Source organism: Sprattus sprattus (genome assembly GCF_963457725.1).
Source record: "Sprattus sprattus genome assembly, chromosome: 3".
In the NCBI taxonomy this organism is placed as follows: domain Eukaryota; kingdom Metazoa; phylum Chordata; class Actinopteri; order Clupeiformes; family Clupeidae; genus Sprattus; species Sprattus sprattus.
In genome coordinates, this window is record NC_137922.1 from 31,443,702 (window position 1) to 31,469,984 (window position 26,283).

Consider the following 26,283-nt stretch of genomic DNA (forward strand, 5'->3'; position numbering starts at 1 on the left):
CTGTATGCTTGGGATGACCTAAAAACACAGTTGAGATTTTGAGGTCAAATATGTTTATTAAAGCATAATATGGGCGCTGTGATAACAAGAGAAACATAAAACATAAAGTGAGTAAGAACTTTTTTGGCAAATATCTTCTACATTATAATTCTGCATTGATACAAATTTGAATAAATTAATTAAAAATCTATCATAACAGCTATGTAAAAGGGCTAAATACAAATACAGCAGAATCTTAAAGAAATAATAACTTTGACACAGATCCTACTGGAAGAACTATCAGAATAGCATATCTTAGTTAGCCGTGTTGCTCAGACTCATCTTCAGAGAGACCCTTTGTCATGAGCAGCCTTATGTCACTACATCTTCCAGGCTTATCTTGTGGTTTCTGGTAAACCAAGGCTGGCTGTACTGGAGCTCTTTCCAAAGGCATGTGATTCCTGAGATACATTGATGAATGGCTATGCGGTAGGCTAGATAAATACTTCTGCTTGTCAGGGTGACCCACATGATGTCCAAGGCAAGCCCAAAGGCCAAGAGGTACAAATGAATAGAGGGACAACAGTAGTTCAGGGGAAGGCAGTGTTGTGCTGCTGTGTAGTCTTACTGAATGGTTCCCTATTTATTCCAAAAAGGAAACATCAGAATTATAAGCAGAATCACTTTAGATGCTAAACATACACCACATACAGAAATGTGACTAAGGGAATCAGCACAGTGATAGTAGTCGAAAAAAAATTAATAGATTTTTGTCAAATAAAAAAAGATTAAATCAGAGGAAGAATCACTTTTGTAGTTGGAGCATACAGCAACATTTTGTAAGTCAATAACTTGTCTCTCTGGTAGGATACAATACGTATTACCCAATTCATTTTTATCAATTTTAAATGAATAACATTTGGTGTATGGACAATTGCACAATAATCAGCCAACAGGTTGTAAATGTACACTTACACATACACACACACACACACACACACACACACACACACACACACACACACACACACACACACACACACACACACACACACACACAGTTTGATATTAGTATTATATGTAGCCTACTATGTATGTGTGTATGTGTGTATGTGTGTGTTTGTGTGCAAACCTCAAACATAACAACCATCATTGCAGCCAAACATAATGGATCAATAATAGACAATGAAAGGTGACAAATGTACTTCTGGCTGCGTAGATATGGTGGCTGATAAATACGACAGCAAAACTTTTCTAGATCGAAACTCCGTTCTGTAATTATCAAAAAAAAGTTCAGAGCAACAGCACCCCCTGCTGAGTCTAATAGCATCAGTTGTTTGGGGAGATGACATAAAGTTTCCCCCCCACATCTTCCCAGCTTCTGGGAAATGCATATATTCACTGGTGCTGGTTGATAGAATTATAGTCATATTGCTCCCTATAAATTGCTTGTCTCCTTAATTGCAATCCTATTAAGACTTTTTGGTCTGTTTTTTTTTTCCCGTTTAATATCTGATGGAATCTAGCTTTGAAAATAATCACCTTAAAAATCAAACAGAAACAAACATCAAATGTCAAACATGCAAGTCCAGCAGCAAAGCAGTTTTTTTCTCCCGAAATTAGTGATATGATTATCTGGTTGCACCTTTAATGTCATGGTGTTTAATACATGTCCTTAATCAACCATCACAGTATGATACAACATCGGTGGCTGGTGATTTCACAGATGGACAAGACTGCTACTCTATCCAAAAGCTCTTCCTCCCCCATCACAGACAAGTGGCAGAGCACTTTCTGAATTGCAATTAAACTCATGGATATGAGTGTGAATAAACATGAGGTTGCTGGTGTGCACTAATTATGAAGGCTGTAGTGTTGTCCTCTGAGTTTTCAGGGAGAAGACTGGCAAGCAACCCAACCAACTGCTTTCCCAAGTATGAAACCATGTCCTAAAGAAGCAATCAGAGCAGTAGGTGCATTGCAAGATGGAAAGAGAGAGAGAGAGAGAGAGAGAGAGAGAGAGAGAGAGAGAGAACACTAATTTAGAAATGGAATTGTTAATTGCAACCACCATCCAATACATGACAGAAAGGACTGTGGCTTGGCCACACATCCCCCGTGGTGTTTTTCCTTAATTTGATATTTTATGGTGTAATGATTATTAATTGTTCAAGAAAATTCTCTCCGCAGGGCTTCGGTGTGGTGCATATTAATCTCCGTTTGAAGACTAAAAAGAGAAACGCCGGATAGTCCTTTTAATTTAGGACGGGATGTGGCCTGGTGATGTGAAAACTTGCTAAATTTGACTCAGAGGTGACGTCATATTCATTCCTCGATGCTGTTGCTTACCGAAGGCTACGAATTCCGTCTGTAATGAATACTTTATGTGACTAAGTTAATGCAATTTCACTGTATTGTTGGTTTGCTAATTTTTGCATGCCCTCTTCGTCAACAACAATGACTACGCAATTTAGGGCGTAGACTAACAAAAAGTCACTTTGCAAAGTCACTACACAAACAATAGCCTACTCGCTGTCCCATTTACTACACTAGCCACACATCAGAACTGTTTCAAAGAGTTGTTTTACGCCGGTCCTCTGGTGACGCCAAATAGCCCACCACATGACAAAAAGTTTCTCATGAGCTCGCACTCTACCCCCTTGTGGATCATCCAGTTATCGGTGGAAAATGGCGGCTAGAGGTGGAACAGTACATCAACAGTGAAAACAGAGAAAGTCCAGGGAAAACTATAGGAGCTACACAAGAGTCGACTCAGGCACAGAAAAAGTTCATACATGAGAATGTCTCGTTGGGTGCCCACGAAAAAGGAGAAGTATGGAGTCGGTGAGTAAGATTTTAACTTGCAAGCCCCGTTGTGGGCTACTCGCTACTTTGCATCCGATTGCACAAGTTTGAGAAGAACGGTGATTATGATATCCTAGCACTGCCCTGTCCCGAGTTTTTCCTCAACGTTTAGAGGCCCGTCGGCGTGTTAAAACAGTCTGTGGTACATTCATAGTATGAGTGCGGATGTTCGAATTTAAGAGACAGAGATACCACCGCAAGTTTGAATAAATTCAAATCCCTGGGTCTTGCTTGTCTTTGTAAGCGAACAGTGTGGATTGGGAATTGACAGAGGCGCGCCTAGTCGTAACAGTGTTTCCTGTGTTGCTGGGCCTGCACGGGAATCACTTAGCTCTGATTATGCCCCAGGACGCCTATGGCTACATTGTGCTATACAAATAGTAGGTACTATTTCTTAAACCACGGAAAAGTAAATATTTATATATTGTAGTGAAAGTAGTTAATGCCCTAAGTTTTATTCGTTCAGAATAGTGTTTGTTGTGGTTTATGATTCCCGTCATGCAGATAACCTTACTCTTTCAACCATCAGTCTGTCAGTCAGTAGATGTGATTTTATTCTTTCACGCTCTGCAACACACACTATAACCGGAGAAAGTGATTTAATTTAGGCTCTGTTAATCAAGCTCTCCTGCCTTACCTCTTCAAAGAAACATAATTAAGTGGAATATAGCCTATATTGCCATTTAGGGACAGGGATATCATCATACTGCACGCGCAAAACAATGTAGCGTAGTTCTCAGAAGAGACAGTTTGCCAGAACAGTAGCCTATAAAACAAAAAGTAAGAACGATATGTCATGGGCTAATCCTTAAATGGGTTCTGCAGCAGGAAACGTTTGGAACGAAACTAAGTGAATGCACAGTCACAATAATGTATTAATAATCCCCATAGTTATTTGTATACATGACTTGTAGTTTTTTCTGACCTCACTGGAGGTTAAAAACAAACACTGCAGTGAGAGTGAACCCACAGCTTGTCAGTAAAGTTTAAAATAAATGTCAGATTTTCCCTGTACATGCTCACTGTCTTCACCAATGCAAAATACGAGGTTGAGTTATAAAATCCACGTGCACTATACGTAAGGGCTTTTGGTTAGTAAAGGGAGTCAAGAAACTATGTGATTTGCAACTACAATCAATTACAGTTTATCTTGAATGATCTTGAACAAAAAATGAAAACTCTTTTATTTGAGACGTATTGTGACTCAAACATCCAAAGATCAAGACCCTACAGATTCAGGGCTAAAAGGAACATCCGAACCACTGCAACAATGCCTGTGCTCATCCAGATACAGACACAGCCAACCCAATGGGACATTTCTGTCTATTGAGTGGGAAGCCTGGTGGTGGAGTTCTGATGGCTGTGGCCTATTTTGGTGCAACACAAAGGATTGGCCTGGGTAATAGCAGGCTGGCCTCTTGCCGGCTGCAGGGAATTTGCTGCGTCCCAGACTTCAGTGTTCTACCTGGAAACACTCTGGCAGATCCCAGACTGGGTGTGATCAGGACAGCAACAGCAGGGAATTCACAGAGTTCATGGCCTTAGTAACCTGGAAAGAGGAAGTAATTATGTCACACAGGATGTTCAAGGGGAACCTGGGCTACCTGTCATGAGAATGGCCACTGATATCCTCCATGTTTGTAAACAGATCGCTTGGAGATTATGAGTCAGAGTCTGAAAAAGAAAGCTATTGTGATTTGGAATATCATTTTACTATCACAATTTACTGGCACAGCTTATCTCCAGCCGGTTTTTAAAGCCAGCCTTGGAGTTGTACTGACTGTCTGAGCCTGAAGGTATTTTGAGGAAGTTAAAATAACATAATGGTTTAATGTGTTTCTGGCCAAATTGATGGTGCATGGAAAATGAAGACAATAATGTTACTGCTGACAGGAGTTAAAAAGAAATAATCATAATGCGATCTCATATTTGCTTATGATGTTGATAGAGAGTTCCATCATAGTGCACTTTAAATACTAATCTAATAGTGTCAGTGTAGGATAACATTGTTTTTCTCTTCTCCGAAAAAGGATGGTTGAAGCTGAAGTAGTAGATGTTTGAGAAATGAAGTATGAAATCTTTGGTGTGGTTGTTGCCTTCTGACTGCAGCAGAAGAGATGAGCCAAGCCTTCATCTTGCCATGACATCATCATCGTGTGCATCATGGCCTTGCCTCATCTCCCTGCCTGTCTCAAGCCCATGTTGTCATTTCTGCATTTCTGATTGGGTTTGCACTCGAGGAGCAAGGACCTGCTAACGTGAAGAATAGCATGGAATGGCATGGCTGCTGATATATTATCCCTTGTGCTTTGTGACTCCTTATTCTTCATTCACAGTATGGGACTAGAGAATGCATGCCCATAGTAATTGTGATTGTGACAATGAATGGTCTGGTCCACGTTTAACTGTTAGAAAGCTTAAAGATCTCGGCTACCGTTTAATGTGACAAGTCTAGTCTAAGACACAAAAAGTTAAAGCTAGCCAGCATGTCCAGTCCATGAGTGTTTACAAGTGGTTTATTGTGTGATTCATTTACACATACCATCCGAGCCTACACATTAGTCTCTCCTGCTTCAGGTGTAACTTTAGCATGTCATCTGATCTGTCATTCTTCAGTATAGCATGACTTGTAGCACTACTAAACTCTGGACATTCTTTGTAGGAGCCTATCAGGTTCACTTCACATCAACTCTGTCTCATTTATCATCGTGATAAAAAGTCAAAATAGAATAATGTAGCCTAAACCTAATATCTTAAAGTGAAAATACACCATTAAGCAATACATTATCAAACGGCAAAATTTCTTTTTGATTGAATATTTAAAAACAGATATAGACTACGCAAGGTATCTAAGGATGAGCGAAATATTTTGGTTTTAATTTCAACTGAATAAAGAACAGAATATCTGTATATCCTTAGTTGTTTGTGTTAACATTTGTGTCTTGTTAGTTTACATGAATTATTGGTTAATATTAATTGAGAGATTCACATTTACAACTATAATAATATAAATAATATAAATTTTTCGTCTAATTCATTTTGGCTAACCCAACTCTGAAGAATGCCTGCCTTAAGGTCTGCTAGGGGTTTAGAAATCTTGCGAGCCCAGCTTTTTTTTCCAGCAAGTACCAAATGCCATTAGACAGACAAGGGTGAAAAACAACCAGCTCATAACATATCTGCTCAGCCTAGTTTGTTGGAACTTTACAGCCGATCGGCCTATTTCTCCTTACTGCTCAACAGTGTCCTGACCTGAAAGTAACTGGGGAGATTTATTTGGCTGTTTTTGTTGAGGAATCTCTGGGGTCTTCCTGCTTGACGGAAGGCCAGAAAGCTCTGATATTTCGTTCTCGTTCATGACCTGCATTCTCCTGAGGTGCTTTACATGCCTTCACTGCTGCTCCCAGGGCTGCTGGAATGAAACCTAGCTGAGATGAAACACCTTCCGTGCACTGTCGGAGTACTCAAATCACCTGAAGACGTTATCGGAAGCCCTTAGTCGGCCATGTTTACTCCGTGTATGTTTCAAGTTGTGGTTGTCTTGACATTGTGTTGTCCTTATTGCCATTTAAAAACAGATGAAACTGAGTTGATGGAGTTACCAATGGAAGTTTTTGGGCATTGGGGTATGGGTAGGTGGTGTGTTCCCACACACAGAAGTGTGGGAGATTTGATGTTTCCAAACCAAAGGGAGTTATTGTTTTTCTTTCTAGCAGGTTTCCCCTCTGCTGCGTGATGAATTAATTCACGTCCCTTTTGATTGTTGTGTGGAGTGTGGTGTTGTAAATGCCACTCCATTAAAGTGACGTGACTCCATGAAGAGTGGGCTTTCTTGTTGTTATGTGGTGACTGGAGAGCAGACACGGATGAAAGCATATGCACATCAGCTAGACACGCTCTCTGGGTGGCTCTCCTCCTCTGGCGAGACTCCTGAGCAGTAAAAACATCTCATTGAATATGCATTTGCTGTATTTTTCTCTCTTTCTCTCTCTTGTTCTTCTAGCCCTCCTTCTCTGTCTCCTATCCCTTTTTGACTCCTTCTCCCATGGATTATTCTGTTCATTATTTTGAAGCAGGCCAGACACATGTCTGTCTGGAGGAACAGTGCAGATGTGTGATTAGGGCACTAGGGTTGTGTATGGCTGTGTATTTTTGGCTGTTGAAAGGCTGCTGTGTCCTGCCTTGTATCATCCCCCCCACCCCACCCCCTACTTCCAGAGCAGGGGGCAAGCCAGATAAAGAAACACCACTTCCTGTTTCCCTGTTCCTTCCCACACATGTTGCTTCTGTGCTCCCATCAGGACAATGCCAGTGCCCTCCCGCCTCACCTCACCCTGTCATCAGAGCCCAGGGGATCTTGGCTCACTCAGGGGATTGACTCTGATGATGTGTCTCATGGATGGATCTTTTTCCCCCTCCAGCCTGTGTGTGGGCAAGAGGGAGTCTCTGCCACTGTTTCAAATGGCAGCCCCACCCAGTCATCCCAGGCTGCATCAGGCCCCATTGCAGAAGCCTGGAGCCCCCGCCCCAGCTACCGTGGCCTGGAGCCACAAATGAGCTGTGTGGCATTGAGAGCAATTAAGTCTGGTGAAATATGATGTGCAGTCGACTTTTCCAACTATCTTGTGTTAGCTTTTATTTTGCCAGCAGTATATATGTCTGCAGTGTTTTGGGGGAAAATAATGGCTAAAAGTTCTCAGCAGTTACAGCTCTGACTCACTAGTTTTTAATGACCCCTGTGTTTTCAGTGGCTCAAAGTTAATGTAGTGCTTTGTTCGTCATAGTGGAAACTAGACCTTCTAGCACTCTCTCCCATTTTTGTTTTGCCCACACCAGACAGCACTGGTAAAGGGAAGCCCCCTCTGTAATTCCCAGAGAAATGCTCATGTTTTTTAGCTCTGAAGCACCTGCTCAAGTTCAGCCATTAGCACACAGTGTTTCTTTGGTCTCTTTTTGTCTCGCTGTCTCCGCACAAATACATCTTAACATAACGAGGCACCTGTTCACACGCACAAACGCAGGAGGAAAGACTGAACAGAGCTGAGGTGACAGAAAGGAAGCTATAACTCAGAGAGAGAGAGAGAGAGAGAGAGAGAGAGAGAGAGAGAGAGAGAGAGAGAGAGAGAGAGAGAGAGAGAGAGAGAGAGAGAGAGAGAGAGAGAGAGAGAGAGAGAGAGAGAGAGAGAGAGAGAGAGAGAGAGAGAGAGAGAGAGAGAGAGAGAGAGAGAGAGAGAGAGAGAGAGAGAGAGACTGGGGCTAAACAATAGAACTGGTCAACACAAGCTCACTATTTATAAGTAGTGTAGCGCTCTGGGCGTGTGAAGTTACAATACAAAAAGGCAACTTGTAGAGCCCCCAGCCCACCCGTACCTAAACCCATGCTGTTGTTTCCTCTAGCCTTTCTATAGTGACAGTCAATGACCACACAAACAAAGTGGGATTATTTTTAGAGTGGCACATTCTCCCTTTGTGTGGACACCCCTTTGTTTGTTTATGTCTCTGCTCTTAAATTCCAGGAAGTGGCACTTCATGTCCTGGCCTTCAGCGACACAGCCACCTCTCCTTCGCCAAGCAGTCACCCTCACAGCCAGCTCCAATTTTCAGCCAATCAGAGTATGACCATCGGGCCTGCTCACTTGCTGATTCGCTGCAGGAGCTGTCATCTGACCCCCTCAGCCTTCTCGACATGCTTGCGAGCTTGTTATACTGCTGCTGATGTTTCCCAGCAGTGGCTGGTTTTTGCACCCCACATAATAGGCCTGTTATACGTAAGGCCTTCTTCCTCTTTTTCTGACCTATGCGGTGGTTGGTCCACCTGTGTGTGAGAGAAACTGAAGGTGCACTAGGTTTGCCAACATCATACTCTACAAAGTAGTTGAACACAATGCCTCAGACACACACAGACCCCCACATGCCCACACCCACACAGGCACACCCGCACACAGCTCATCTCACCCCATTGAGTCCCACTGCTTCTCCTTGTAGAAGTGTTCCTCTGACAGTTCTGGAGCCCTTTGTTGTTCTTCGCCTTGTAATTGAAGAGAAATGTTTTTTCTTTCATGCCTGTAATGCCTCTGAGATGTTTTCCTTTCCAGCCCAGCAGACTTTTATCTTCTCTGTGAGAAACATTTGCCTGGTGCTCGCACCTTTTTCTGTCTCTGACAGTAATTCTCCCGTCATCAGAGCCCCATATTGAATCTTCCCAGTACACAATCTTTGCCCTTCTTCCCAGTGACAAGCAACCATGTCTGTCTGTAGGAGTCGGGCCTGCTTGCCCTTGCACTGGGAAGTAACAACAGGCAAAAAAATCCCTGTAAGACAAATGACAGATGCTCCATTTAATCAGCACTTAATGTGGACTCTTACCCCTGCACCTCCATTTAAACTCCTCTGTCTGGAAGTTAAAGGCAGAGAGAAAGTTAAGTGACCATGACAAAGTAGTCTCGGCTCTGTGCTTGCCCTTTAGTGAAATGGTCCTGTCCCGTGTCATATTTTAATGGTGGCTGCACAAGGATTGGAGGGAGACAAGGATTTTCCTCTGCGGTGCAGTCTTAAACTGACACACGGCAGCCCAGAGTGGATGCTGTAACTGTGGGGAAGACGAGACACACATTCACACACTCATAGAGAGTTGAGCTTATAGAAAATGACTGTTGCTAATGTTGGGCCCATGACTGGTCCATGCACAGTCCTTTACCTGCTGTTTACTAACCAGTCATAGACAGGGCCAGTCAGTGAGCTTGTGATGGTCTTAGCTGTGTCTTTTGAAGGGCCCTGATTGTTGATTGATATGATTGTTGTGATTCATTAATCAGTCTGTAGTCATATGTCAAAAGTTACCAAAGCCCATTGACTCCTACTCTCTTGACTCGCAGCATAACATTCTGTTAAGATTTAGGTAATATGAAAGACCATTATAATTGCATCTAGAGCAATCATACATAAATTGCATTTCATTGCATGTTTTTATGGCGAGGAGTTAACTACTGTAAGCCTGATATCAGCTGTAAATTAAAGTGGTTGTCATCTGTATGGTTCAGCGTCTCTTTATGGGTTGTGGGCTTGGTGCTCTGGTTGTGTGAAGTTGCAATACAAAAAAGCAAGTAGGCACAGTAATGTAGGAACTGTTGCCTGTAAGTGTCAGTATTGAGTGAAGGGTCTACATACCCTTTGTGTGTGTGTTTGTTTCCTTTTATGACTCACACTCCTTGGCCACAGAGAAAGGGTGACCCAATAAATCTGTAATCAAATGCACTTCATATGCATATCAGCCTATTTTCTATTCAGGAAGCAAGTACACTTAGTGTTTATGGATTGACAAGGCAACCTAGTTTGAATGAAGGGACACACAGCAGCAAACAGTACTCCCAGGAGTCATTCACACACTAATCATCCTGCTATTGTCTGAGACTATATATCTTTGGCCTCTCCTTGCCAAGCAGCTGTTTGTAGACCAGAGAGAGAGATGGAGAGAGAGTGTGTGTGTGTGTGTGTGTGTGTGTGTGTGTGTGTGTGTGTGTGTGTGTGTGCCGCTCTTATACAATGTCATGTCTATTATGTTTCTCATCTCTTCCCTGAGTCCCCTCCCTGGTGCTGTGTGTAAGATGGACAGCTCCTCTTTGGTGTGCACTCTGCCTGGCCTGCAGACTCTCCCCTGGGCACAGATGGTTGATGTGGAGGCTGTGACAATGAGAAACAAAGGTTAATTGCACTGCCAGATCTGTACCCAAGCATACAAATGAACTCTCATTAATATGAATGCTTGCTTAATGGTACATAACGAATACTGTACCAACGTCCTCTGCCTTAAAAAAAGATCTGTGGACATTCGGGATATGTCTTTCATGTGTTTTCATATAGTGCCTCATTGATTTGTCTGTTAAATATGAGGTGTTCTTCTGATGGAGGCGACATGATCTTACCCCAAACTTGTAAATTAAGTTGGCTACCAAGGACTGCCTGCTTTCTTTGGAGAGTGAGTTTTTCTGTGAGGTTTAGGTGAAGTGTTTGTATATGCACATGATGATGTGGGATCTCTGCTCAGTGAAGGCCCAGATGCATAGTTGTCAGTCACTCTCCATGTCCAACACATCCGGCTAGGCCTACCTAGTGTGTGTGTGTGTGGTTGTGTGTGTGTGTGTTTGTGTGTTTGTGTGTTAAGGGAGGGACTATGCAAGAGAGCAGAAGGGAGAGTAGGTATGTGTGACGTGTTCAGATCTTTCAGCCCTTCTGTGTGACACACCGGCCTGGATTGACTTGGTTAACCTCAGCAAGCCTTTGAGTATGCTTGTATACTAGATGGACTATTGTTGATTCTTACCCTAACCTCAGGGAGTTGGAAAATGTCTGTGTGTCTGTGTGTCTCTGTGTCTGTGTGTCTGTGTGTCTGTGTGTCTGTGTCTGTGTCTCTGTCTGTGTCTGTGTGTGTGTGTGTGTCTGTGTGTGTGTGTGTGTGTGTGTGCAGATCTTTCAGCCCTTCTGTGTGACACAGGACACAGACACACCTGGATTGACTTGGTTAACCTCAGCAAGCCTTTGAGTTTGTGTGTTTATGACTTAGTGGGTGTGTGTGCGTATGCTTGTGTACTAGATGGACTATTGTTGATTCTTACCCTAACCTCAGGGAGTTGGAAAATGTCTGTGTGTCTGTGTGTCTGTGTGTCTGTGTGTCTGTGTGTGTGTGTGTGTGTGTCTGTGTGTAAAGAGGACTGTTGCAGTGCTGGGTAAACCATGGGCAGAGGGGAGGCATTTGAGTGAAAGCTGATTAAGTGGCACAGAACAGCCCAAGCAAACAAAGTCCAAAGTGAAAATCCTCCTCTCTCCCCGTCTCCCATCTCCCCCTCTGCCTAAACAAAGAGGACAGAGGAGATCACTCCTGGGGGAGTTGTATATTACACTCCATTATATATGCATCGCTCTATCTGTCCACAGCCATACATAAATTATAGAGCTGATGCCTGCTTGGCATAGCAGATAGCGTCAGAAACACCCCTCTTGGAACGACGCTGCTGTCTGCGGCGTGGATTAGAACTGTCAGAGGAGGGCAGGGGATGGTGATGGTGATGTATGCCTGCTGAAGAGGCCCGTCACCTGGGTGAGTGGGCTATGGGACCGGCGCGAGGGGAGGGGAGGGGATGAGAGGAGAGGGGAGGGTCTGTCAGCGTTGGCCACTCGAGGGCCCCGTGGTCAGACAGGGAGACAGGCAGAAACACAGGCATTCAGTTTTGCTGGCGTTTGATGAAACTGCCTTTTGTTTGTGCGCGTGGCTGGTTAAACGCTTGATAGAGTCGGAGCGGCATGCTGACTGTTGATGCATAGTTTGAAAGGCATTGTGTATCAGTGTGTTTGTGTATGCCAGTGTGTTTGTGTATGCCAGTGTGTTTGTGTTTGTGTGTGTGTGTGTTTGTGTATGAGTTTGTTTGTGTGTGTGTGTGTGTGTGTGTGTGTGTGTGTGTGTGTGTGTGTGTGTGTGTGTGTGTGTGTGTGTGTGTGTGTGTGTGTGTGTGTGTGTGTGTGTGTATGTCTGTGATGGTCTCTTGGGGAGATAAACTGACGTGACTCCTTAGGGGTTTTTGCAGACGCTGACACCAGTTGTTTTGCGTGATTAATTAACTGTGGACTAATTTGTGTAAATGCTATTCATGAATTGCCTGCCTTTAGTGGTTGGAATATGCCTTCCTCCAGAGATGTGGGAAATGTGATATGGGTTTCTCCTAAGTACTCTGATGCACATTGGTTGCTTTTTTTAAGATGCCAGTGTGATGTATCAATTATGAAAAAGCACACATCCTCTCTCATAAGTCCAACATAAAGATGTTTGCTCTTGTAATGTTGTACCCCAACTAAATATCTAAAGACACACACACACATACACACAGACATACATACACACACACACACATACACACACACACACATACACACACACACACACACACACACACATACACACACACACATACACACACACACACACACACACACACACACACACACGTAAATAAATAACTGGCAGTATAGTTGCTGTTTTATGGCATGATTTTGGTAAGCCTCTGCGATCACAATGACGAAGCTAGCTTGTGATAACCTGTAAACCCAGGAGAGATTCCATTGAAGTGAAGTGTGCTTGATCAACAATTTCTTGCAGTGACTAGTGTCAGCCTGCTGGCTACAGCTTCACCTCCCTCTGCCTTCAGCACAGCCCTCAATCCTTGTTGTTGTAAACTGTATACATTTCAATCTACTAAGAACTAGAAGATAAATAGAAATGCACATGTTTATGTTTTGTCTGCCAGAATGAGCAATTCATGATGAAACCAGATGCATGGTGATTAACTATTGCTCTCTTTTTGAGTTTGGTCCTCTGTGTAATCTTTTATTGATGGGAACTTTTAGTTTGGATTCTCCCCAGGGATGCACTTCAAATAAGAGTGGGTGCTGCCACCTGCTCCTGTTTTTTGAGTCATGAAATGAGCCTTTGAGGAGAGGGAGGGAGAGAGATAGAGAAAGGGAAAGAGACAGATCACAAATCAGGCAGCGGAAACCACATCCAATCTAATCTCAGGGCCCTATTAGAAATGTGCATTTTAATAATGCCCCCCCACCTCCCCGTGAACGTGGCGTGTAGCATGAACTGCCCGCATAAAAGGAGCCCATAATCTTGAGCTGCCCACTTTCCTTCTGTGAATAATTGAGCGGTGTCCTGTTTTATTCCCCTGCCTGAAAGAAGCATATATGATGTTGCCAATTAAGAGAGGGAAGTGGTGGAACTCTGGCAGGTTTAGATGGAGGTCTGGCCCTTCTGCAGGAGAAGAGGGTTACTGAGTGTCTGTCAGTTCTGGGTCACCACAACTCTCTCTTTCTTTCTCTCGCTCTCTCTCTTTCTCTCTTTCTCCTCTCCTCTCTCTCTGCTCTCTATCTGCTCTCTCACGCTCTCTCTCTGCTCTCTCTTTCTCTCTCTTTCTCTCTCTTTCTCTCTCTTTCTCTCTCTCTCCTCTTTCTGTTCTCTCCAGCGACAGAGAGGTGATGTGCTGGCAGGCGGAGGGTTGCAGGAAAACAGCGGAGGTTAATTAGTTTCGTTCTCGTTTTCATCTCCGTCTAATTAATGCAGAGGCTTCCAGCCGGACTGCCGTCAGAGCCCTGGGCGACCTGTCACTACTGTCACCCGGCCACTTATCCCCCAGGATTATTATATTGATTTCCCCCCTCCTAATCACGTCTATCTGCATTCATTAACAATCAAATCTTATCTGTCAAGGCAGGAAGTAATCAGGTTTATGTCAGGTGGTATTATTAGTTGTGAAGGATATCAATGTTAATTTAGTGCTGGTGCACCCTGTGGTCCTCCTGCCAAGCGCAAACGAAGCGCTCATCCTCCGACCACGCACTCCAATGGAATTCCAGTCAGCATGTTTTTTTTTTCTTTCTAGAACATTCCACAGGCCTTTGTCACATCAATCGCAAATGTTTTGAGTTCAGAAAGATTATCCTGCTGTGGGGGGTGTTTTGCCCCTGTAATGGGGGTTGGAATGCTGTCCAGATCATCTTGTTTACAAGGCTGTGGTGTGTGAGAGAAAAAGAATGCAGTGCCATCGATTCTAGCTGCATCTCCGCGCCTGCAGACTGCGTCCTCCTCTGCTGCCCTCTCCTGAGTTATCTGCTAAGAATTGGACAGGTGACAGACGCTGCTTTACCGTTATACATCAAACCTATCTACTCTTTTTCCAGATGAGTGCTCACAAAGGAATAGGGTCAAGGGTATCGTTTGGGTATTAGGAGGATAGCTTTTAAGCACACAAAGACACCAACTCTGTCTGTGTGTGTGTCTGTGTGCGTGTCTGTGTCTGTGTGTGTGTTTGTGTGTGTGTGTGTGTGTGTGTCTGTGTGTGACTGTGTGAATATGAGTGAATATGAGTGATAGAGATGGGTCACCTTGAAGAGGCACAGCAGGCCTGCTGTAGTCTGTGTGATGGACTCTATTTCTCTCTCTGCTGTGGCTGCTAATAATGGGCTACCTGCTGCCACCCAGACCCCTGTGTGACCCCCCCGCTCTCTGGCCTGCTGGCCCTGTCTGAGACACGCGGGGTTGGCTGACCTGCTCCGCTCCCCGCCCGCCTCCTCCTCTCGCTCCTCGTCCTCTCCTTCTCACAGCCCCTTCTGCTCCTTATCTTTCTGCTCTTTCACCTTCTATCTTTCTCCACTTTCGCTCGCGCTCGTCCCCGCGGCCCCCTTCCCAGTTTCTCTCGCTGTGACTTTCAGTGTCTGTCGGTGCGGGCCTGAAGCATGATGAGTTGGCTTTTCTTTGCCACCCGCATGCCTCTGCATCCTGCCCCAAATGATGAGAACATTTTAATACCTCGCCTGAGCTGAGCAGTCAGCAGCATCTTGGGCTTAGGCAGGCGCACAGAAATAAATCAATCCTCTGCATTTCCATGAGCACTTAAGAGCTGAGTTGAGCCGTGCCGTGGAGAGAAATGCACACAATGGCAACAAGTACACGAGACCAAGGGGTGGGGGGGGGGGGGGGGATTCTGCTGAGTCAATTATGGTAATTCTGCTGAAATGGTTTACTGCCATTATCTCCTCATTAAAATTCCACACACAATAACTTATTGTGCACTTTGCCAAATAATTGGATATACCTAGATCTGCAGAAAGCGCTCTTTTACAAGGCCCAGTATTGGTTCTTTTAGCTGCAGCCTGACATTTCCTGTGTGTGTTTGTGTGTGTGATTGCACGTTTGTGAGTGTGTGTGTGTGTGTGTGTGTGTAGCATTAGCTGATAATAAAGACTGTTGCTAGGTGGCACTAGCTTGCTTGCTTTTGTGTAGTCAGGTCCTTATTTACAGTGATGCTGCTGGTCATGAAAGCCTGACCTGACAACAGTTTTAATTGGCTCATTATGTTAGCAAGCCAGTTTACTACATGGCCTCATCTCATCTCTCTGTGTTTGGGTCAGTGTGTGCCTGTCAAAGGGATTTCACCTAAGTTCACTTTCTTTTTCAATCTTCCCTCATATGTGCCATTCACCCAAGTGGGATACTTAAAGTGTGCTTGAAGCAGACCTCATCAGGTGGATCTGTCTGTAGTAACCCGGTGTTGAGTGACCTGCTGTGATGTGACTTGGGGAAAGGAGTGCAGCCTGCTGAAGGTCTGTCAGCAATGCAGTCGCTCTGAGCACTGAGATCACTCTAGCTGATTGCCCTCTCCTCTCCTCTCCTCTCCTCTCCCGTGCTCCTCTCATCTCCCACACTCCTCCAGGTGACCCAAACAAATGCTCCTCTGCACAGGGAGCTCATTGTAGCGGTGAACAAGTGCCCTTCAGGGGGCCCAGGTGATGTGGGCTGTGTTCTACTCAGGCAGGGGGAAGCTTGGAAAATGACCAGGTAGCTTGGGTTCTGCAAGGTGCCATTAACGTGCGGCTGGTGCCAACACCGGTGTGGCGGCACAGACGGTTCCTCCTGCCATCATCGCTGCACCTGCGACACGCCGGCTCCTTCTCCCCCTCCTCCTCCTCCTCCTCCCTCTGTTCTTTCTCCTCCCTGGACAATACGACAGTGTCTCCTGAATGAGACTCTGGGTGTGTGTCATGCACGTTGTGGCTTGTGCCCAGAGCGCCTCCCACGCCTGACAGCTCTTTGATGCATTGTAAGGCCCTGTCCCACATGACGCACGTGACGTCTGAACTCTCTGCTCGTTTATTGTTGTCCTGAAAGCCGTGGCTCTCCCATTAGTACCCACACTGATCTCTCAGGGTTGGGCGGAGTTCAATTCCTCTCCCTTTCTCTCTCACTTCCTCCTAATTTCCACATTCCTCCTCTCTCTTTCACATATTCACCGTCATCCTGTGCTGCTCCCAGCCTCCACTCTCTCTCCCTTTCTCTATTTAAGTTCTTTCTACGGCATGAGCAGCCTTGTGCTTAATTTCAGGTTAATTGCTAGAGCACTATCTCTGGGCCTGCCGTGCAGATAAACATGGCAGGCTGGCTGCTGGAAGTGATTTAAGAGGGAAAAGGGGGGGAATGAGGGAGGCATGGTGGGGATCCGGCTGCTGGTAGTGGCTGCTGGTGGCTGGCTGCTGGTGGCTGGCTGCTGGGTGGCAGGCAGAGAGGCAGACAGGCAGGCAGGCCACATGGATCCAGTGAGGCAGCAGGTAGAACACTGTAGCTGATTGGCTGGCTGACGTTGGAGTTAGATTGAGTGGAGGCGCTCCTGTTTTCCCATGAGGCTCTCCCTCCCACATGCATGCCTGATGTTCCCCTCATGTCTGAGCTCTTTTTCAGGTTACAGGAACAGATACAGACAGGCACAGAGACACAGCCAGATATACGTGAAGAGCTGACAGAGTTGTACGCCCACTCACTCTTTCTCTTTTTCTGTCTCTCTCTCTTTCACACACACACACACAAAGAAACATATACACACAAACACACACACACAGAAACATACACACACTGAAATAGGTACAAACACACATGCATTTCTATGGGATAAAGTATAGTGACAGCTCTGTCACTGCCTCCCAACATGGATTGTTTTTTCAGCCACCTGACACATTGAGAGCTGCTCTCATTTGTGGATCCTGTCAGTCAGACCTCTCTATAATAGCATCGTCTGTGGTTGTTCTCCACATCCGCTTGCTAAAATATGCCTTTTACATTTTAATTATCATAATTATGGATTTAGTCTTCCCTGGCATCCGACTCAGGAGAGTAAGCCAGCCTCTTGTGATGCACCTAAGCATGTGGTTTTTCACTGTTGATACTCATCTCTCTTTGTACGTGTCATGTGAGGACACGGTGACAAGCAGCAACTTTAATTACCCATCACATCCTCCCCTTGGTCCCAGATGGAGCACAATTGCAACTCAATGATCCAGCCGAAGCTGTTTCAGTCTGTTCCATTGCATTATTCAGAAGTCTCTGACAGGAGCAGTCAGCACCACCGTTTAGCAGTGTCTTTATCTGGGTTTGTGTGCGTGTGTATGGATGTCATGTTTACATTTGAAACATATCCTGCCCTTATTCAGTCCCCCACATGGAACCCAAAGGGGTAAATGGTTGACGGGATCCAACCCTGTGTGTGTTCCCTTGTCTTTCTTAGACTTTGTGGTGTGTGTTTGTGTGTTGGTGTGTGAGAGAGATGAAAATCCTCTCGCTGGCCCACCTGAGTTGTATCGTCACAGAGTGCTCTACATATCTTATAAATCTCTCAAAAGTCAAATGTGCTCAGTATTTCTGTCTCTTAAGGCTGCACTGTGTGGCGTTTGTCTTCTCCTTCTCTGTGTAACTCCTCAGCTCAGAGATGTCTTCATGTGGCCATGTCAGGCTGCTGGAGCTGAGTGGCGTGTGCCTTCTCCTTCTCCTTCTCCTTCTCCGTCTCCTTCTCTTTGTTCCTTCTCCTTCTCTGTGTAACTCCTCAGCTCAGAGATGTATTCATGTGGCCATGTCAGGCATCTGGAGCTGCGTGGTTTTCTCCTTCTCCTTCTCCTTCTTCTCCTCCTCCTTCTCCTTCTCTGTGTAACTCCTCAGCTCAGAGATGTATTCATGTGGCCATGTCAGGCATCTGGAGCTGTGTGGTCTTCTCCTTCTCCTCATTCCCCTTCTCTGTGTTACTTCTCCGCTCAGAGATGCGTTCATGTGGCCATGTCAGGCGGCTGGAGCTGCAGCCTGCTGAGGAGCATGCAGACTCCTTTGAAGCCATTGAGTGTGGTAATGGCCTCTCTGTGGCTCGGGAGGCTGGAAGTGGACTCCCTGGTCTGCCAATAGTAGACGGGAACCACTTCTCCGCCATTCCTCATTTCATGTTCACCGGCATCAGAGCTCTTCTCTTCCATTTATTCCTGTGAGCAGGGCCAACTCTTCAGAGGTGGGGCTCTCCTTCTCTCACTCTTTCCATTCTCGTTCTCTCTCTCTCTCCCTCCCTCTCCTTCTCTCACTCTTTCCATTCTTGTTCTCTCCCTCCCTCTCCCACTCCATCTTTTACAGTGTGTATGATGAGGTATGTGATCATGTTTTGTAGTCTTGCCTAAAAGCAGATGTTGTGTGTTGAGGACATACTGCATGTAGTGAGGCTGATGTATGAGTCAGTTGCCTGTGAGGTGTGGGATGAATTAGTCTGGACACACCAGGCTCAATATTTCCCCTGAGGATATGTCCATGTCTAAGATATGCCTGTGGGAATATGAAGGCTTGTACTGTCTTCATTGAACCTAAAAGGACCAGCGGTAGAACTAATAGAAGTGCTGAAGAAGTTCATTCAGAAAAGCAAATGCTGTCTACAGATTGGCTGTGCCACGGCAGCGGATTTCAAGCGAAGATGAAATGAGATTTGTTTACATGTGACAAAATACCAAGATTGACCAAATGTCCGGTGAAGGGATAACTGTTGAATCACATCCTGTTTGGACAGGAGTGTTTGTTTTTAGAAGCAGATGTGGAAGTTTCCATCCTACTGCACTATGGCGCTGTCTGTCTGTCTGTCTGTCTGTCTGTCTGTCTGTCTGTCTCTGTCGGTCTGTTGGTCTGTTGGTCTCTGTGCTCCCCCTGTGGGCTGGAGTCACAGGCTCTTCTCTCTCTCTGTCTGGCTGCGGTGGAGACTTGGGTGTCTTCCTCAAAGAGCTCCATTTACACAGCCAAAGAATAGCTCAACAGCCTCCTCTTCTTCTCACAGTGATCTTGCTGTGGCAGGAGGAACACACACACACACACACACACACACACACACACACACACACACACACACACACACACACGTCTCTCACCTCTCTGCAGGAGACACTGACTGGGGCTCCTCACTGTTACTCCCTCCTGTGTGCTATTTTTTAACATTTCTCCTACTCTCTCTTCCTCCCTCTCATTCTCTGTACCTCTCTCTCTCTCTCTCTCTCTCTCTCTCTTAATCTCCCTCCTCCTCTCTGGGGGATATAATAATATGCTGTAGCAGTGTGGATTAGCCCAGGTTATTAGTGAGCCAGGGTATGGAGTGACAGTGGTGGTGTTGGGTGTTTAATGCTGTATGTGGTGAAGAGTGGGTAAGTGGATGGGCTTCTCCTCCCTTCCTCCCCTCATTATTCTGCTCTCCTCTCCCACTGGAGATAAGACCTGCATCCCAGCACCGCACATAGCACACGCTTATGTAACAGTGCTTCTTACAATGGGGCCTGTGGAAATGGATCTTACCATTTCCTGCCCCTCCATCTCTCCATCTCTCTGTCTTTGTCTCTGCCTCTCCTGCTCTGCCTCTTCTGTCTACTCTGACTTCCTTCTTTCCATCTTTCTGCTTTCGTTCTCTCACCCTCACACTCACCCTCTTTTTCTCTCTTTTTCTCTTTCTCGCTTTCTCTCTCTTCCTCTCACTCACTCGCTCTCTCTCGCTCTCGGTCTCAATCAATCACTCTCTCTCTCTCTCTCTCTCTCTCTCTCTCTTGGTCTCACTCACTCTCTCTCTCTTGGTCTCACTCACTCTCTCTCTCTCTCTCGGTCTTACTCTCTCTCTCTCTCTCCCACCAACCTCATCTTTCACTCTCATTTTTCCCTCTGAGTTTTCATTACCCAAGAAGACATTTGCATGCAGCTCAGGGGACTCCTGTGCCGGCTTCAGTGCTCTGATGTTTATTTCATAATTGGACGGCTTGGGCGGCGGGCCTCTGAATGGCTGCGGAGGGGAATTGATTTGCATATGTTGTTGCCGTGTTGGGACGAAGTGGAGGAGTGGGCCTGAAATACAGCTGGATTTGTCTTAATGAGACATTCCTGCACACATCCAGACACTGCACTGACCTATTGATGCACATACAAAGAGGGAACATGAACACCAGACAATTAGAATGCAACATGCTTAACACAACATGCACCAACATGCAAATAGGCAGTGCATGGGGAGGCGTGTGGCGTAGGAAGGAGTGAACAGAAGTGGCCCATAGTGGGTGGTGTTGGTGCTGTGAGATGGTAGAATGTGGTGGCTTGATTGGTGATGGTTGCGGTGGTATGTTTGGTGAGTTGAGGAGCAGTGTGAAGGCTGTGGTGATGGGTGAGGAGCAGTGTGAAGGCTGTGGTGATGGTGATGGTGATGGTGGAATGTTTGGTGAGTTGAGGAGCAGTGTGAAGGCTGTGGTGATGGTGATGGTGGAATGTTTGGTGAGTTGAGGAGCAGTGTGAAGGCTCTGGTGATGCTGATGGTGGTATATTTGGTGAGGTGAGGAGCAGTGTGAAGGCTGTGGTGATGCTGATGGTGGTATATTTGGTGAGGTGAGGAGCAGTGTGAAGGCTGTGGTGATGCTGATGGTGGTATATTTGGTGAGGTGAGGAGCAGTGTGAAGGCTGTGGTGATGGTGATGGTGGTATATTTGGTGAGGTGAGGAGCAGTGTGAAGGCTGTGGTGATGCTGATGGTGGTATATTTGGTGAGGTGAGGAGCAGTGTGAAGGCTGTGGTGATGCTGATGGTGGTATATTTGGTGAGGTGAGGAGCAGTGTGAAGGCTGTGGTGATGGGTGAAGAGCAGCATCCTGGACTGGCCGGTGGAGCAGGAATCCTGCCCTGCATTTCATTGCTTTGTTTTTCCATTCTATGTTTTTTTTTTTTAAATAAATGAACTTTAGGTGTCTCTTATGTAATCATTGGTGGCAAGAGCTGTATCTGGCAGCATGCTTACCTGATGGGCGTCAGCAGTACTACCAGTCTGAGAGGGACTGACCTGGTCAGGGAGAGAGAGAGAGTCTCTGTGTGGGTGTGATGGGCCGCAGCAGTACTACCGGCCTGACCTGAGAGTGACTGACCTGGGGAGAGAGAGAGTCTCTGTGTGGGTGTGATGGGCAGTACTACCAGCCTAAGAGGGACTGACCTGGGGACAGAGATTCTGTGGGTGTGATGGGCGTCAGCAGTACTACCAGCCTGAGAGGGACTGACCTGGGGAGAGAGAGAGAGAGTCTCTATGTGGGTGTGATGGTCCTCTTATCTAATGGTGCTCCCTTCAATGATGGCCTAATGGAGTAATGGCGTCCTGTTCAAAACAGGAGTCACGGTGGCCTCCTGCAACCACCTGCCCCCCAACCCCACTCACAAACACACACAGCTTTTTTCCCTTTGCGAGAGGTTCTCTTTGTGTGCCGGCATCACTGCCGAGCTCATTTCCCTCCACCATTGTTCCAGTCCCCTCTCTGGTCCATTCACTGTGGCCTGCTGGATTGTTCTGGAAAACTAAATAAAACAGCACTGCTGCAACCCCACAGAGAGAGAGAGAGAGAGAGAGAGGGGGTGGTTAGAGGGAGGGTGGGGTGCGGTCTGGTCTGTTTGGGGCGGAATGCTAGAGTGAAGCAGACGGCCGACGGAAGTGATGTGATTACTTCTCCCAGGAACACCGCCTGGAAAAATGGCAAGGTCACCAAGTGATTGATGCCAAACTGTTGGAGATGTAGTTTCCATCCAGCTGGGAGGATGCCAGTTCTGAGCCTCTGGACCTGGACGGTTTATGATGTTGTTATTATTAAAGCTTTAACACACACACACACACACACACACACACACACACACACACACACACACACATAGCAATCAACCATATTCTTCTCTTGTTTCCATATTGATCAAAGGTGCTGTGTTTTCTATTCTAAGTGTGTGTGTGTGTGTGTGTGTGTGTGTGTTGAACTGTTAGTTAGAGCTCTCTCACTCTCTCCTGGTCCAGACATGCTGGTGGCTGGTTCAACTGTGTGGTAGTGGCGATGAGCCTGGGGAAGGGGCAGACACCGTCTACACCAGACCTCCATCAGTGGCCCGGCTCCCTGAGCTCTCTCAGCTCCTACAGATCCACCCTGGCCATGCTCCCTCCCTTCTCCCTCCAATCTCCTGCACTAGCCATTCATGCACAAAAGCCTTTAAGAGTGCTTCGTGTTGACACACACACACACACACACACACATGCTATGATGCACCTTGCTGCAGGTCTTGTGCTGTGATTGCCTAGAAGACGGCACACAAAACAGACACACAGGTGACCTGTCTGTAATGACTCCAGGTCTTCATTGAGATTACACCTAATCCATAGAAACCCCCTTATGGAAGGGCCTGCAAGGGACTAGATAACATATGACTCCCCTGGCACAGGCAGCATTTACTCCAATATAATCACAGTGGCTCGGTAGGAGGGGAATTGGACTTAATTGAATTGAAGAACTGATCATTCTAGTGGACGAGAGCAGCCTTGTCTGAAGGGCTACTTGTTGGCTCTCTGGTTCTCTCTCTCTTTTCCAGTCGTCAACTAATCAGATGTTGTTTTTTGTGAGTAATTTGACATTATTTTGACAGCATGTTTTGTTTTTAGATTTGTCTTTGTTTCTTTTCTGCTGCCTTTTTAGATTCTGACAAGCACTACAATGCAAAATTCAAGTTCCCTTTCAATCTCTCTCTCTCAGTTTCTCTCATTCTCCCTCACTCAGTGGTTCTCTTCCTCTCTCTCTCTCTCCGTTTCTCTCTCTCTTAGTTTCTCTCATTGTCCCTCACTCAGTGGTTCTCTCTCTCTTCCTCTCTCTCTCTCTCTGTTTCTCTCTCTCTTAGTTTGTCTCATTGTCCCTCACTCAGTGGTTCTCTCTCTCTTCCTCTCTCTCTGTTTTTCTCTCTGTTTCTCATTCTCCCTCACTCAGTGGTTCTCTCTCTCTTCCTCTCTCTCTCTCTCTGTTTCTCATTCTCCCTCTCTCAGTGGTTCTCTCTCTCTTCCTCTCTCTGTTTCTCATTCTCCCTCTCTCAGTGGTTCTCTCTCTCTTCCTCTCTCTGTTTCTCATTCTCCCTCTCTCAGTGGTTCTCTCCCTCTCTCTCTCCTTCTCTCTGCCCCTGTGAGCTCCAGCCAGAGTGAGTCTCTCACATGGTGTGCAAGATGAGTGAAGTTAATGAAGAGAGGCAGAGAGTGGTGGATTTGCTTAAATACTCTTGTGGCGCTCGCCGTCTGAAGTGAGGCATCACGCCGAGAGGGAGCCCTTTTAATTATGCTGTCATTCACCTGCTCCTAGCCCCAGTGACAGAGCCCTGCCTCACCAGCAGGACACACACACACATACACACACACACACACACACACACACACACATTTAAATACAAACACAAACTCCCACACACTTACATATATACACACACACACACACACACACTGCAAGCAGCAGGACACACACACACACACACATTTATACACACAGACACACACAGACACAGACACATTTCTATACACACACACTTGTATACATATACACTCACACACACACATTAACAGACTGACACATAAATACACATGCACATACACACACACACACACACATTTATACACATCCTCACACAAACATATGCACACACACAGGGACATCACCGGCCTAATTAAGCCCTACAGGTGTTTGCTCTCCTCTCTGACTCTTTCTCTCCATCTCTTTGTTATTGTCCCTGTCTGTCTGCTGGCCTCTCTCTCTCTCTCCTCCTGTTCCCTGTTGTTCCAGTGGCATTTGGTCAGGTTGTAAGTAAGTGATTCTCTGCTGTCACCGTGGCGGTCACTGAGGTGAAATTGTGTATATGTGTGTGCCCGTGTGCACGTGTGTGAGCAGTCTCCTGGTGCTAATGTGATGGGCTGTTTAACACAACCCCCTCTCTCTATACACACACACACACACACAAATGTAGCAAGCTCAGATTGCCATAGATCTATCTCAAAGCCTTGCAAAGACCTTGGCACTGTAAGACCTAGTGCTGAGAAGCATATGTGTGTACTGTCATTAGAACAAAGGTGCTGGTTGTAGTGTGTGTGTGTGTTTGTGTGTACGTATGAATGTGACGATTAAAAGGTTAGGGTTAGGGTTACACTTGGTGAATAGGGTCAGGCCTCGCTCCACTGGGGACTGTTTTGTAATGGGTGTAGACTTCAGGTAACGTTTTGAAACCATTGGACCAATCAGCATTGAGCACTATGGGATTGCTACACTTCCTACTTCGCCACTCACGGTGCAATCTGATTTATTTATTATGGTTTTCCCGAACCTTTGTTTCCTTACTGCCAACCATGTTTGCCTTTGGTTAATAATTCTACTTCTTTGATGTTTGCGTCTGTTCTACTGTATACTACTGATTGTGCTGCTTGGTCTATCTCTAGCACCGAGGCCAGAGTTGCTACATTTCAAAGAAACACTTTATTTCAATGTCATTGCGCTTAGCCAGCACCACTGGTCACTGGGTAGAGGTTCCCTCAAAATGGCCCATCGTTTGGTCTGTTCCAAACTGTAATCCCAGTGAAGACTGAGCTGGAAGCCACAGGCGGGAAGAAGCCAGGCTAGTTATTTTGTGGCAGCATTTGGATTGGATAATGAATTTTTTAGGTGTTAATGGTGCAGAATAATCTTATTTTGGTAGTAAGACCACTCAAGGTCATCCTTTATCCAGTGTCTACATTTGGCCTGTCTTCTGATAACTGGAATGAAATGGCTCCAAACTCCCTGTGAACTCTGAATCCTCTTATCCTCCAGAGCAATTGCAGCGGGGTGAGAGTGCATGATGAACTGAGTGCTTTCTGCAGTGTTCTGGGGTGGAAGCATCCCTTGTTTTTTTTGGGAGGGAAAAGAAATGTCCTCTCGCTGTCCTCTCATCGATTTGTGTCTCTTCTTCCCTCAGCGATCTATAACTATGACGCCCGCATCGAGGAGGAGCTGTCGCTACAGATCGGGGACACGGTTCACATACTGGAGACGTATGAAGGTGAGCGAGCGCTGGACCACACACACACACACACACACACACACACGCACGCCTCATGGTGCTCATTTAAACTGATGGGGCCGCTCCCCGAAGGCCTCTCCAAGCAGAATGGGGCATTATTATTTCGTCATTCAGGGTAATGTCAGCGTTTTGTCACAGCGCTGTGAGTGCACCCTGCTCCACACCCCACTGTGAAGGAGAAGGTTGTTAATGTTTCACAGTTCGGGGGCAGGTGGAGTGTTTTTATTCCTCTTTATGCTAGAAGTCAAAGAGGTATTTAGTCCAAGACTAATGCCTGGAGTAAATGTTTTTATGTTCATACAGTAGAACATGTATCCTACACACACACACACACACACACACACACACACACACACACACACACACACACACACACACACCTGTGTGTACAGAGTTCTTTGAGCCTCCTTCATCATAGCTCAAGGTATAATTTGTTGCTAATGTAATCTCATGTGCTCCTGTAGGATGGTACAGGGGAAACAGGCTGAGAAGGAAGTCCAAAAAGGTGAGGGCATATATTTACAGTTTCTTTATGACACACAGAGCGCCATGGGAAATAACTGTGCTCTGTGTGGTACGCACATTTGACTGTTTCCATATTGTATATGAATATAAAATAATGTTGTGTCTTCAGTTATATAAAGTAATATCGTGCTTGTGTAAAAGTTGTCTGTTCCGACCCAGGGCATATTCCCCGCAT

General features: G+C 45.9%; 1 protein-coding gene across 7 annotated transcripts in view; it reads left to right on the forward strand.

Annotated features, from left to right (window-relative positions):
* Nucleotides 1–2,675: 2,675 nt before the first annotated feature.
* Nucleotides 2,676–26,283, forward strand: part of dock1 (dedicator of cytokinesis 1) — a 219,349-nt gene continuing 195,741 nt past the window's right edge. For 4 of the 7 annotated variants that reach the window (XR_013968570.1, XM_080834740.1, XM_080834744.1 and 1 more), the window contains exons 1-4: nucleotides 2,676–2,823; nucleotides 25,479–25,562; nucleotides 26,048–26,088; nucleotides 26,250–26,283. The exon at nucleotides 26,250–26,283 is cut by the window's right edge and continues 40 nt beyond it. Coding sequence is in view for 6 of the 7 variants with exons in the window: in XM_080834740.1 (XP_080690866.1) it covers nucleotides 2,775–2,823; nucleotides 25,479–25,562; nucleotides 26,048–26,088; nucleotides 26,250–26,283 (208 nt within the window). In the remaining variant the exon portion in view is untranslated. The remainder of the gene's footprint in view (nucleotides 2,824–25,478; nucleotides 25,563–26,047; nucleotides 26,089–26,249) is intronic. The other 3 variants (XM_080834741.1, XM_080834743.1, XM_080834745.1) reach the window with 1 other exon arrangement.